Here is a 13,203-nt window from a genome sequence, read left to right as displayed (position 1 = left end):
TCGGGCAAATTAAACGCTTATTTGATATCAACTGGGAATTGGTAAAGGTATATAATTAAATAAACCGCAGTAGCGAATTTTGGAAAAGCTGACATTTCGAACGTCAGCCCTTCCCCGTCGTAGCAAAGTGATGAACCCAGAAGCTTTGAAACAAAAGCAATAAAACACATATACAAAACAGAATTATACATTTAGTGCATGTTTAATGAATTTCTGTTTTCAATATATGGTGTAATCAAAGCAAGACACCATTTTGAAATTTTTTATTGCATATGAGATACTTGGTCTACAGGGTCACAGAAAAGTACTTCTCTTTCGATCTCTCGCTGACTAACAAACGTTCAAAAGAATAGCTAACTTGAAGCATGGGTAATTAACAAACCAACTAACGCTGAATAATGAGAATAGTTCAGTGGCTGATATTATTGATAAGGTTTACTGCTCAGTTTTTGAATCCATTAAAGACTAATTTAGTTTGTGATACCAGCTAGCAATATATTTTGCGAAACTGTAACGGGGTTTTGAACGACCATGCTATCATAAATGTGTGGTTTCAAATTCAGTGTTTTAACACCACAGTTTTGAAAGTTAATGATGCATACAGAAGATTATTTCCTTAAATCATAGTAGGAAAACATAACAAAAAAAAAAACATGAGAAAATTCGCTTTGGAAATTCTAGTTTGAGATGGGTTAACTAAAGTAGGAATAACAGATATTTTAGGTCTGAGAAAAGGTAGAAAATTATAGGTTACAACAGAAGACTAATATCTAAAACAGGGTACAATCCTTTCACTCTAGATGGAGAGGGAAGAGGTGTTTTCTCAGGCATGGCTAGGGGAGAACACGGACAAGAAGTGAGGTTACCCTCACTCGGCCCGGGGGGGGGGGGGGGCGGTATACAGGGAGTTTCCGCCCCGATGTCCAATTCCTTACATACACCTTCCGTAGAAAATGTAGCCTTTTTCTCATACCTTCAGTAGGGATACTGCATCTGTTTTTTTTTTTAATTTTCACTTCAATAACCTCCTTAAAAGACTTAAATGAATCGGCTGTTCGGTGAGTTTATACAAGATGAAAGGCCCCTTTAAATGACAGTTTTCTCTACCCTTCCCTATACTTCAACTCCTGAAACCTCTACCCTTTTACATAACCCCAGCCTGAAAGAGGTACCCCTTCTGGGTGGAGCCTCTCCCACTATTGAGAGTAGAGAACCACCCCCTAGGGGTGGGGTTTTTTGTGTACGCGATCACTTTTCAGCCATTCATTTTCAATCTTTCAATCTTCTTGATTTCGAGACGGATGAGGACAAAGGAAAAACTGGAACGGAACAAGCGGTGTGAAATATTAAGTGGAACTGTTGTCTGTTCCATTCCACCCGAAAGGAATTGAAGGGACAGTCCATTATTATAATATAACAAATAATGCTACTGTTCTCAACGCGAACTGAAAAGTTTGCAGTGGTTTATTATTAAAAATATAGTTCTCCAACCAACATCTTCATAACCGTTATTTACAATAATTTAACACGAAAGCAAATAATAGTTAACTAACATCAGTAATGTTCTGATCTTTAACTAACACTAAAATAGCTTAGCAGATCCAAGTCAATAAGTTTTACCTCTGTTTCAAATAAAAAAAATAACTTTTTACAACGTAACATTGTGTCTATCTTTGAGTTTAGAAAAATCTGCTATTTTTGTGGCACCCCGCATTGGTTGTCACGCTTCTCTGCAGTGTTGCGTGACAGCACAGGGACCGCAGAGCCAGGGGGGCTGGGGTGGGGTTTAGTCCCCCCATCCCCCCAATATTTCCGAAAAAATAAAGACTTTCTAAGAGAAAAGTCTCTTAAGCCCCCCACTACAAGTCACTCGTCATCCCCTCTAATTGAAAAAATGCTCGGCGGTCCTTGCAGCACAACTGAATAGCACCAACAAACGAGTGAGTGTAATATAACCTAAAGCTTTCAGCTAATTCTGATTCATTCCACACTTAAGATAGCACTATTATTCTAAAATAACATTCATTTTCTTTCGCGTTTCTAGTGCTGTTTTTTAAAAGGTCTGTCTTTCCCATCCCAAGAACCGGCAAATACTTGCAAGTCGGTGTTCTCGCGACTATCTTTATCCCAGATTACTTTTACTGAGGTAAAAAATAAAGTCCTTTATGTGTCACAACTTGTCACACAACATTTCTAAGCGTCACATTTAAGTGTCACACAACATTTTAAACTTCCGCAGGGAGAGGGGCTGGTTTCAAGAAACACTCAGAGTTTTTCTATCTCCGAACTTCATGTTGATGAGCCGCTGCTTGCATCTCCCGAAGATACCATCACGTCACTGTTTCGAAGGAACCCTTGCTCGCTCTCTTCCTTATTATGGGCTTTTTTATGCGCGGTCAGGTTAGTCTTCTTCGATTTTTGCTGTGATTTTACTCGCTGGATCCCAGACCTCTTGCTGGCCTCGTACAGAGCATCTTCGTCAGTGGTATCGTCGCCTGACTCGGACTCAGACCCCTCAGCTGCACCTGACGCCTCGGTTGTTTCCGGTGCTTTGGTTGGAGCGGCAAGTTTTGAGAGAGGTGAGATTATAAGAGCGGCCATTTCCATTCGGCTCATGTCTGGAATTAAAGACCGGCAAAATCGCCTCGGATCTCAATAATTCTTATAGTAAAAATTAACTGCCTAGTATAACTGTTGAAAGTAAGCAGCATCGCATAGTACTGATTTTGACCAGTTTTGCTGTGATGATTTCGACGAGCCCGTAGGACAAGCCAAAATACAAACAACGAGCAAACATAATACAGTAAACATATAAGCTTGGCTGTCTATAAAACGATTCATTATGATTAAACTAATTTCAGATGTAAGCATTAGAGAACGAGAAACGTGCATGCTTAAGGTTTCCATGGAAACTAAATAACTAGCGCTACCTCAACAAATTTATTACCAGTACAAATATCGTGCGTCATTTTCTTCCAATGAGCAAAGCTTGTTAATAATAATAAATTAAATGTACAGAAGAATTGGTATATCGAGTTTGGAAATAGAGTATTTTCATTTACCTGCCGTTCTTTCATTCCATTGTTGCCACAGAGGTTGCAGTTTAGCTGGGAGACGCGGAGCGCACGTCAACATATGACAGCTCTGAGAACACGGGCTACAGACTGGTAACGAGCACTGCGCGCACGTGTTACACGGACTGCACGGGTCTGGCGCTGCATACGGGCTTGGCGGTAAAAGATTTGGGAGTCCCATGGCAGGGGCATATGCCTGTGGGGGTGGGGCTGAAAAAAAATGAAAGTATGAAAGAAACTACATTTTATAGTTTCCACTGGTGAAGCAGCTCCAGGTCTCAAAAGCTTGTAATTTTATTGGTTCTCTAGGGGAATTGTTGAAACTGAAACTTTATTTACCCTCGGTATTATGAGCCGTGGTAGGGCTCTAGCAAGTTGCTAATAAAACCGAGCATTTCACAGAATACAACACAATGCGCAAAGATTGACCACAACACCGGAAACTCCGTGCCCTACTCTTTTCGATAAGTGTGTGGGTTCTTTAACGTCCCCTGTTGATTATAACACTGAAGATGCAGGAGACGGGGCCTACGGTTTATCGTCCTTATCCGAGAAGACTAGAATATCTAACCATTTGCAGATGTAATTGCAAAGGCAGCACATTCTCCTCAGTTATTTTAAGACCCTTAGTGTTGGTCCGGTCTGGGACTCGAACCCGAGACCTCCCGCACGGCAGTCCGGCGCTCTACCAACTGAGCTAACCGGTCGGCGGTTGTTGATTGTTCCTGTTGTTTTTTCAATAGTTCTCTCGGAGGATACTCGACGAACCGTTCGTGTGAGACGTTGCAAGAGCTGCAAACCGACCAATAATTTACAGCAAAGGAACAATTTTTTAACCAAACAGAAGAATAACCAAAATTAAAATCAATTGTGTCTTCGCGTTTCCCGCGCCTAGTGCCGGTTGGATATTTTTGCTTTGCGTTCCGAATGGTTCATATCTACGTTAATTACATTTGTTGTGATTCAGGCCAGCTAGATGTGATTATTTTAGTTATTGTTTCATGGCACCCGTTTAGAAAGTGCTCTAGATCTGAAGCTTGTACTCTGCTACTCACCTTGATAGGGAGCTGGGGCATAGGCGGCCGGGGGAGGAGGAGGATTCACGTACTGTGGAGCGGGTTGGTAACTAGCTGTTAACACAATAAAAAAAATCAAGTCAAGTTAAAGAAGGCTTAACAACAAGTCAAGAAGGCGGTGATAAGATAAAAAAATCACAAGTTGCGTTACAAGGTCAAAGCACTTTTTAAGTAATTAAGTTTTGCTTAGAAAGTTTGTTGTCAGTAGGAAACGGAAGCAGGCGACCAGAACGGGCGAAATGCATGTTGCGACGAAAAAAGGTTTGGTAAACATGCAGTTGTCATGCATAAAGACCACGCCTAAATTCAAATCGTTGTCCTTAGTCTTGTGCAAGTTAAAATATACGTAAAATATACATGCGAAAAGATATCGGTGCTAATCTAGTCTAGAAAACCTTAATTGTCAAGAGAATGCATTGCAAAAGTGTCGATTCATAATGAAGTAAACGTTACGCGAGAAAGCATGTACGGAAACAAGTTTAAACTGTAAATTGATAACTGCACACTAGTTATTTTGTACTTAACCTGGCTGATATACCATTATAGTGCTATTACAACTACAATTTACAGTTTTTCTTATATTGCTTCATGGTAACAATAAAGATTTCATAATTTGCGTCTTATTAAACTGCAGCGCAATTAAATAAGATCGGACCCCAAAAACACCATTTCTTTTATAAAAGATAAAATTAATAACAGTTATAGTTAAGAAAATCTCTACGAATCACTACGAATGAGCATGAAATCTTCATACCTTGGTTATATCCCTGAACAGGAGCTGCCGGATAGGGCACTGTAAAGAAAAACACATAAAGAGATTTAAACACTTCAAATAATCACAATTTAACGGTAAAACGTTAACAGGCGTACGGACAAAAACAAGACACCTTGAAAGATGAACTTTGGTAATTGAACAATCGGCTGAAGACCGGGTGAAGATTTCTCGACTTGTTGAGGTTGAGAAGGAGGCTCGTACTTTTTGCGTGCTATTAAACATCAACACAAAGTTTCCAAACATGTTAGCTGGATATTTATCATAAACGAAAGCTTAAGATCACAAAAGCTGTGTTTTCTGGTAAAACGTGTTAAAACCTTGTTCGTGGTGAGGTTTAGAGTGATATTTCCAAAGATCGTACCATTGAAGCGAAGGAGCTACGAAATTGGAAAAATACGACAAATTACATTAAACTTTTTCCCGACTTCATTGCATGATTCAGCAAAACAATGACTCCATAGCGAATTTTGTAAAATGACATTCCAAATACCTGCGAAAACAACGTTTAAAAAAGAAACGGAAACAAAAAATGCAAAAATATCGACGACTGAATTCTTCATTTTGTTAGTTCGAAGCACTCCCAGATCGAATTTCCAAACTCCGGGATTTTAGTTTTAAGCGAGGTTACGTGTTTCACCCAAGTGTCTATTTTGCAGGTAGTTAATGTTTTATCTCGTCTGTGATTGGCTCCCGGAAATCAAGTCATAATAAACCTTTCTAGATGACATTATTTTAGACGCAGGGCGGGTCTGGCCAGATTTCTTGGGCACAAAAATGGCGCGAAACTATTGTCGTAAGAGTAATATTAAACGAGGACGCGGTCAACGAAAAGCCAAGAACGATAACAAAGACCTCTATAAATATTGATGCTTAATCGAGATTTCAGAACTATTCAGATTAAATGGTCACTTATGGGAAGTGGTAGCGCACGAGAAGTTTCGCTTATTTTAGTTTGACTGCTTTAAAGCAATTTGGGAATTTAGGGCCGGGAAGTTTAACTGAAATTAAAATGCAATTCGGATACAAAGAAGTATTTTTAACACTAGTCACTATAACACGCCGTAAGGTTCGATAACAGTTTTCCCTTTAAGCTAACTTAATTATGAAACTTCTTTCGTTTGTTTTTTATAGTGGAAAGCTTGGTGACCTTCAATTGCCCTAATGCGTCGATAACAAGAATTTGAGCCTAGCTCAGGTCCTCGCCCAAAGAAATGCTTCTCAGTAACCAGTAGTTTTGTTGAGCGACATTTTGTTAGTCCACAAGCCATCTACTAGCTAAGCTCAAATCCACTTTAATATTCCTGATTAGGGAGGCGCAAGTGTTTTTCACCTTTTCCGTGAAATCTCTTTTCCACAACATTTCTTTCTTTCCGTCCCACCCACACCAAACTGACCCATTTCACACCTTCAGCAACATTACGTTGTTTCCAGTAATTTTCCTCTTCATACTTCCTCGTTTAGGGGACGGAATTAGAAGGCCGACCACGTGACTACAAAACAACGGCCCTGGGGCCCGTTTCTCGAAGGTCCCGAAAAGGTTTCGCCATAGCAAAATCTCAAACCTTATCATTTATAATTACAGAGCTGTTTTATTCCAGAGGATTCCTTTATACAAAGTTTCGGGCCTATTCACTTCTCTGTTTTTAAGATAGAGTTAACTAAAAATGGCTTTCCGGGCCCGAAAAGTTTCAGGGGCTTTCGAGAAACGAGCACCTGAGAACGAGATCGAACAGCTTCTAATCAACTTACCCGGGTTATTCATGCATTCGTAGTTTACATCCAGATACTTGTTTGCGTCAGGGCACGCGTCACCAAACACGCCATTACTAGCATACAAATCACAGTCTTCCAAGCCGTCACAATGTCTCTTCACTGTCTCATACGCGCCAGGCGTGCGACACACACCTGTCGGCATTGGATTGGCTTCCTTCAAACACCCGACATCACCCGTGTCACCATAATCAGCATTTAAGATTCTTATCCTCTGCTGGGGTGGGCAGGAGATTTTCTGGGTCGTGTCCTTGCAGATGACTGTTCTTTGAGATGGTGATGAATAAACACCTCTTTGACGAGCTAAACAAAACATAAAATTAAATACAAATTTGGCTTAGATTGATATCTGGAGTGATTAAATGTGTTGGCTGAAATAGTTTGGTTTGAGTATTGCAAAGGAAAACAAGTTTTCTTCCGGTTTATTTAATTACTTTAATATCTACTTATCGCTACGTTCTTAAGACTTGCCATAAGTTAACCAATCAGAAGAAAAAACCGCTTGTTTCAGTTGTCCAATCAAAAGCAAACCATGCACAACCGCGCCAGGTACATACTTTCCCGCTCTTGACACTGTTTGCATGTCTAACTTCAATTTCTGTTGGTTCATTGCTTTGTAATTTGCCGGTTCTAACTGGACAAAGGTGACTTCTTAATTGTTTTTAAGAGATCTATTTCAAAAACATTTCTTAAAACGTCTAAGTCATTTAAAGGCGGATGATAAATAAAACTCAATTTTTTACCATTAGAAAGATAAGCCAAAGCTTTTTCCTTTTGTTGGTCGGCGGCGTATTGTGATTGAGCCTCGTTCATTTGTTTGGTCTCATCTGGTGGTGGCGTATCGTCGTCTTCTTGCTCAGTAGAATCACTTTCTTGTTTGTCGCTATCAGGCGGTGGAGGAGTCTGTGCATTAATGTCCTCAACAGTTTCATCCTGTTCTGGCTCGCTTTGTTCTTTCAGAGCATCTTCTTTATCTTTAAGCGCGTCGCTATCGTCTTTCTGGGGCGGGTTGTCTTGCGTTGGAGCCTGGATTTCTTCTTTTTGCGGCTCGCTAGCGAGCTTCTGTGTGTCGCTTTCTATCTTCTGTGGCTCGTCTTCGCCATTCACTGTAGCTCCGTTGTCTTGGCTTTGTGGCTGGGCAACCGGCGCTTCTGATTGGCTACCGGAGGCTTCTACGTCACTGATATGTTGGCCGCTCGCGACTAGTTCTCCGCTGGAAGCAGCTAGAGCTTCCTTGACGTCCTTATCAGTAATAGTTACGTCATCGTCATCGTCATCAACTTCGTCAACGTTTTTGGGATCGATATTGTCCCCGTCGACACCTATGACGTCATCACCTGAGGCTGCTGTGTCATTATCTATGTTATCTGAAAGAAGAACAATAAACACGTTCAAAGTCAGAATTGATTTTTGAAAAAAGGGCACGGTCCACACAGTCAATTGAAATTATAATAATAATAACTGTATTTGTTTATTTTGTGAGGTATTTTAAAAATAGCAGGTAAACAGTGTACAGTAGACAGTTGTGGCTTGAAGAATGGCTTGATCGTAAAGATGTCGTATACAGTACAAGAGGACAACGTCGTAACTCAAGTTTCTTAAGTTTATTTCAATACCGTCACAGTAACTGGGTCAGTTTTTGCATTGTCTATAATTCTTCACACGTACTCAACTGAGCAGTGACTGTCAACGCTGTCAGTATAATTATCGAAGGTTTTTCGATACGACATGTGTTACGTTGAGAGCATTAAACACAGACGTGAGGTGGAACTTCATGTCATCCTCTGTCGTCATGCAGTCTTTGCAGTACGTGACAACTGAATTGTAGCGTGTCATCCTCGCTACTGGTGAGGTTCTAAGTGCTTCAGTACTGTCAGAAGACATTTTCTGCTTAGCGTTGTTTTGCTTTTTCCTGTTTTTGCTCTGTTTGCTGTTTTTGTCTGAGTTGTATTCTTTAATCTTCGTTTGGTCTCTGTTGCGTCGTATATAGCGCTGTTTCTTCGTAGATATTTCCTGTAGGTAAAACACGATGTCGATGAGACCGAGAAAAACTCACGTGGAACAATAAATAAGTCTTTAAAAATTGATCTACGAGCTTTAAATCATTCCCTTTTTCGCTTGGCCTAGAGAGTAATAGCTCGTGATGGAAATGAGCGGCCAATCAAAAACACTCCTCTCTTCCTGACGGAATATACTTATTCATTGACAGCGTAACTTAACTTCATTCACTTTTGCCTGTCTTAGGAGCACAAACCGGGTGTTTTTGTTTATTAATGATTCAAGGTCTCATCGTGCGTTGTGTTCGCCACTCACCTTCCCGTAACAAGCCAGCAAAATACAAAGCTGATTTGTAAATATCAATTGCTTGTTGCCGTGTTAAGTTCATCGGAAGACCGGGGACTGGAAATGAAGGCGGCTTATTGCGGTGCGTGCCTGCTAACATAAAAGCCACATTAGAAGTATCCCCATTCAAGTCTTCGTCGTCAATACCACTTCCACCGCCACTAAGCTCCCGCGATTCCTGAATGTCAGCGGTATTGTCCCCATCCATGTCGATGTCGTCAGATTCATCAAACCCAGATCCTGAGCCGGAGTACGGGGCATTATACACCGGGAGGGACTGGGTCGTAGGATAAGTACTTTTCCTGACAGCATTCTCTGGGAGTTTTCTTTGTATCGTTGATGGCTTTTGCGATGGCGTGTTATCGTGTTTACTGTCTATGTTATTTTCATTGTTATTTGAGTTTCCTGGCACTGACCATTTCTTATCCAAATGCTCTGGAACACTTTCATGAGATTCTTTTGTAGCGGGGTAGAAACTTTGCTGCGACGCTCCCGGATAATTGACTTGGTAGCCAGGGCTTCCTTGGTATCCACGCCTCCACTGCTGCTGCTGATAGCTTGGGTATCCTGGATAGCTATAATACTGTTGGTGGCTGGGTGAACTGTGATCCATTTTTTGTGGATAATTTTGATAACTGCGAGCATATTGGTCGGGTTTAATAACTCCTGACTTTCTTATGTTTGACGATGGTGGTGAAATATTTCCATAGCCATTGACATTTCCTCGACCGTAGTAGCTGAATGTCGGTGAAGTTTTATGGTAAATTTTATTTTTCCTATCATAATTTGATGCTGGCTGCCTGTACAAATTAGTAAATAAACCACTCCGGTCTTCCTGAGAGATTGGACCGTCGTTTAATGAAGTAGGAAACAATGAGGCACCAGTTTGCTCTGTTTTTGTCAAAAACTTATAAGCTGGCTTCGTTGTGTTCGTACCGAACGGCGACGAATTTCCCGCCGAAAGATTTACCGCTGGTTGGTTTCTCGCCGCTAGGCTTCCAGTTGACGGGTTTCCCACCAGTTGGTTTTCCATAGGTGGGTTTGCCGCCGCCGGCCGGGTAGGTCCGCGGGAAAATTTCCCGCCAGATGGGTTGCAGCCGGTGAGTTACCCGGCATTTGGCTTCTTGGTGGGTTTCCCACCATTTGGTTCCCCACCGGTGAGTTTCCCGCCATTTGGTTTCCCGCGGGTGGGTTTCCCGCCAGTAGGCTTCCTGTAAAACTAGCTGCCATAGGAACATATGACCTTCGACTGTTTTGATCGTTTACTTGATTCTTTCGAGTCATGGTAGCGTTCCGTGACAGAACTGTCACGTTGTTCGAATTAGACGTGTTTCGCACCACTAAACTTTCATTTACTGTATTGCCAATGGTTGTCGTCGGAACAAATGATTTTCGAATGTTTTGATCATAATCTTGATTTGCTTGACTCAAGTTCCGTAGCCTTTGGGCTACCAGGTCGAAAATACCTTGATATTTGTCAATATTTTTGTCTGCGAATAAATCAAATGCCTTTAACATGGCTAACACTTTGCGTTCACTAAAACTGTAAACTGTAAACCACATTAACAGCCGAGTAGCTGGAAGAGAGGCCTAAAGCGATAAAATGGAAACTGGGGTTTGGGCCCCCCCCAAATTTGGGATACAGTAGCCTGGGAAACTAGATTTGGGCAAATGTGGGTTGAGAAATAGAGGATAATACATGGTGGCGCGGAGATTGTCTTCGAGTGTTCAAATCGATAGCTTACGAGTGAGCGCAGCGAACGAGTGAGATATCGGATTTGAACACGAGAAGATAAATTTTATATCTCCAAGCAACCAAGTATTATTCTGTTTATTATATAAACCTACTAATTACGATGTTTTTGACGATTTTCCAAAGATTTCCGACCATTTTCCGAAGATTTCCGAAAATTTTCAAAATGTATTACGAAGGTTGTACGAATGATTCCGAACGTTTTCCAAAAATTTCCGAAGATTGCCGAAGATTGCCAAAGAAGATCCGAAGATGTTTCGACTTAATATCGATTTACTTTGGCTCATTGAGCATTGAAAGATGGCAAACTCTGCGAGCTGATTGGTCAAAAATGATATCACAGATGTGTGGATATCATTTTTATCCACACATGTGTGATACCATTTTTCTCGATTTGCTACCACACGCTCTGAACCACTGCAGTTTATATAATAAATAGGATTTATACCCCCTTCCCCCTTTCAGGACCCTTCTAGAAGCTTACATACAAACATTAAAAAATAAAAAACTACAAGAAAACTAAACAATATTTTTGTTCAAAAACTTTTGGTCTGCCCGGGAACAAGTCGACCTTTTCCAAGCTCAGAATAATACTTCTCCCTTACTAATAGCCATGCGTTTCTGTTGATGATGGTTTTGAGAATTTCATGGTGCATCAAGACAATACACTCTAAAGTTGATTATCTTTCATCCTCCAAGAACTAGAGCCTGTTTTTTGCTAGTGGAGCAAGCACAGGAGCAAACACAAGACCTTATCTTACTTACCACGATCCGTTTCCGATAATTTTACGAAGTTTCCCGAACTATTCCGTATGTGAAGCGAAAACGGCTGTTTTCAATATCTAATATCTCGGTGACGTTTATCGTTTAAAACTGCAGATTATGATTATTCGCAGTGTTTCCTTTTATTTTAGCTTAAAATCAAAATAGGTCAAATTTCGTAGAATATGTACCCACAAGAAAAAGGATCAGAATTTTTCCATTTTCTTGCGCTTGTGCTTATGATTGCTCTTGTTTGCGCCTGACTAAGCAGCACAAAAAATAAGCACAAGTGTGTTTGTTTCACTTGACATAAATCTATCAACCTTACACTTATTTATGTGCTTGTGTTTAAGTTGCTGGTGAAAACCAGGGTTCAGATGTTTGGTCAAACAACCAACGAATAAAGACAAACAAATTTTATCGTTAACGTTGTCTTAATTGGGGAGAGAGAACCAAAAATAGATTAATTGTTGCTTTCAAAATTGTTGAAAAATTATAGGATCGTAAGGGTTCTTTTGTCTTAACCTCGCATGTCTATGAAAGCTGCGAAAACTGCTTAGCAAGCCCTGAAACTTGAGAAGCTACATCAGCGTGCAGGTAGATGATAAACAAGAAACAAATACACGAAACTTAGACAACTTTAAAACACTCTTACCTCCCTCAATTGGCATAGCAGAGGACTGTCGAATTTCAACAACCAAAATAAAAAATCCTAGAAAAAGACTGAGTGTTGCAAGGAACCTGAAACTATACATGGTAAGGTAGTTTTGTGCTCGTTCGGTGTGCTACAAGATGAGATGAAGATGTCCAACCTACAAGCAAAGGAGAAATCTCGGATTAAATACCAACAGGTAGTGAAAAAACAACTAACCTTAACACCTAAACAACTCAGTTTTCGATCTAAAGAAGTAAGACATATTTCTACAGCTAATACCTCTGGACTTGGCAGGCAGAATATCTTAAAATAAATCTAAAGCGATCACAAAATTCCAGAAGTAAGTAAACAAAATGTCCACTGTTGAAATGACTGTGATCATTGAAGCGTGTACTTCGGGGTGTAAAACTGGTACGCCTCTAAAACTTGAAAGTCAGTGAGATAGTTTGAATTGTTTCAACTAAAATCGAAAGCCTACAAAATGAAATCGCTAGCCTTACCTTTAAATGGGTTTCTTGTTTCCAAATTTCGTCAAAAAAGATATTATTTTCACTTATAACATTTTATTTTCGAAATAGCCTAACATCCACCAGAACGCTTGAAAGCACTAGAGGAAATAACTGAAGTAATCTTTACTGGTGCCGTGAGCGCGAACACTAAACAGTGACATCATAGCGGAGTTATTCCAGTTATAACTCGTCTTCTGATTGGCCGGATTCAGCAAGGGTGAAAACACCCCCGACACCTTTGTTTTCGACCGACACAGAAGTTTTTAATCGCTTGACTTCTCTTATGTACAACACAGACCATTTAGCTAGCCAACAAGGTAAAGATTAGGTGTTCAGACTTTCTCAAGCGTTTGCGGAATTGTTCAAATTATTGTATCAGTATACACCGGTCAATATTGTCGGTATCTCACGCTCTGATTGGTTATTTGACCTCGAGGCGTACAAGTCAAGACAGTCGCAACTGATGTCAACATTCAACAGCACTTA

The 13,203-nt window shown here is 40.5% G+C and overlaps 1 protein-coding gene and 1 non-coding gene across 3 annotated transcripts; both read right to left on the bottom strand.

The window, feature by feature from the left end:
• Window positions 1-1,446: 1,446 nt before the first annotated feature.
• On the bottom strand, window positions 1,447-12,816 carry LOC144659840 (uncharacterized). Of its 2 annotated transcripts, XM_078520370.1 has the most exons (8): window positions 12,709-12,816; window positions 12,209-12,365; window positions 7,439-8,062; window positions 6,675-6,998; window positions 4,905-4,943; window positions 4,130-4,204; window positions 3,063-3,284; window positions 1,447-2,618 (listed from the first exon to the last, which is right to left on the bottom strand). In XM_078520370.1, the coding sequence occupies exons 2-8, from the start codon at window positions 12,306-12,308 to the stop codon at window positions 2,290-2,292; spliced, it is 1,713 nt and encodes a 570-aa protein (XP_078376496.1). In that variant the 5' UTR covers window positions 12,309-12,365; window positions 12,709-12,816; the 3' UTR covers window positions 1,447-2,289. The 2 variants fall into 2 exon arrangements, with proteins under 2 accessions (XP_078376496.1, XP_078376495.1); XM_078520369.1 differs by lacking the exons at window positions 12,209-12,365; window positions 12,709-12,816 and adding an exon at window positions 9,009-10,076.
• Window positions 3,708-3,781, bottom strand: Trnag-gcc (transfer RNA glycine (anticodon GCC)). The gene has a single exon. It is a non-coding gene; the product is annotated as a tRNA-Gly (tRNA).
• Window positions 12,817-13,203: the final 387 nt, after the last annotated feature.

The sequence above is a fragment of the Oculina patagonica genome, chromosome 7 (genome assembly GCF_052425735.1).
Source record: "Oculina patagonica isolate OP01 chromosome 7, crgOcupat, whole genome shotgun sequence".
Taxonomy (NCBI): domain Eukaryota; kingdom Metazoa; phylum Cnidaria; class Anthozoa; order Scleractinia; family Oculinidae; genus Oculina; species Oculina patagonica.
Note: the sequence above shows the minus strand (reverse complement) of the source record. Positions and strands in the feature narration are given on the sequence as shown.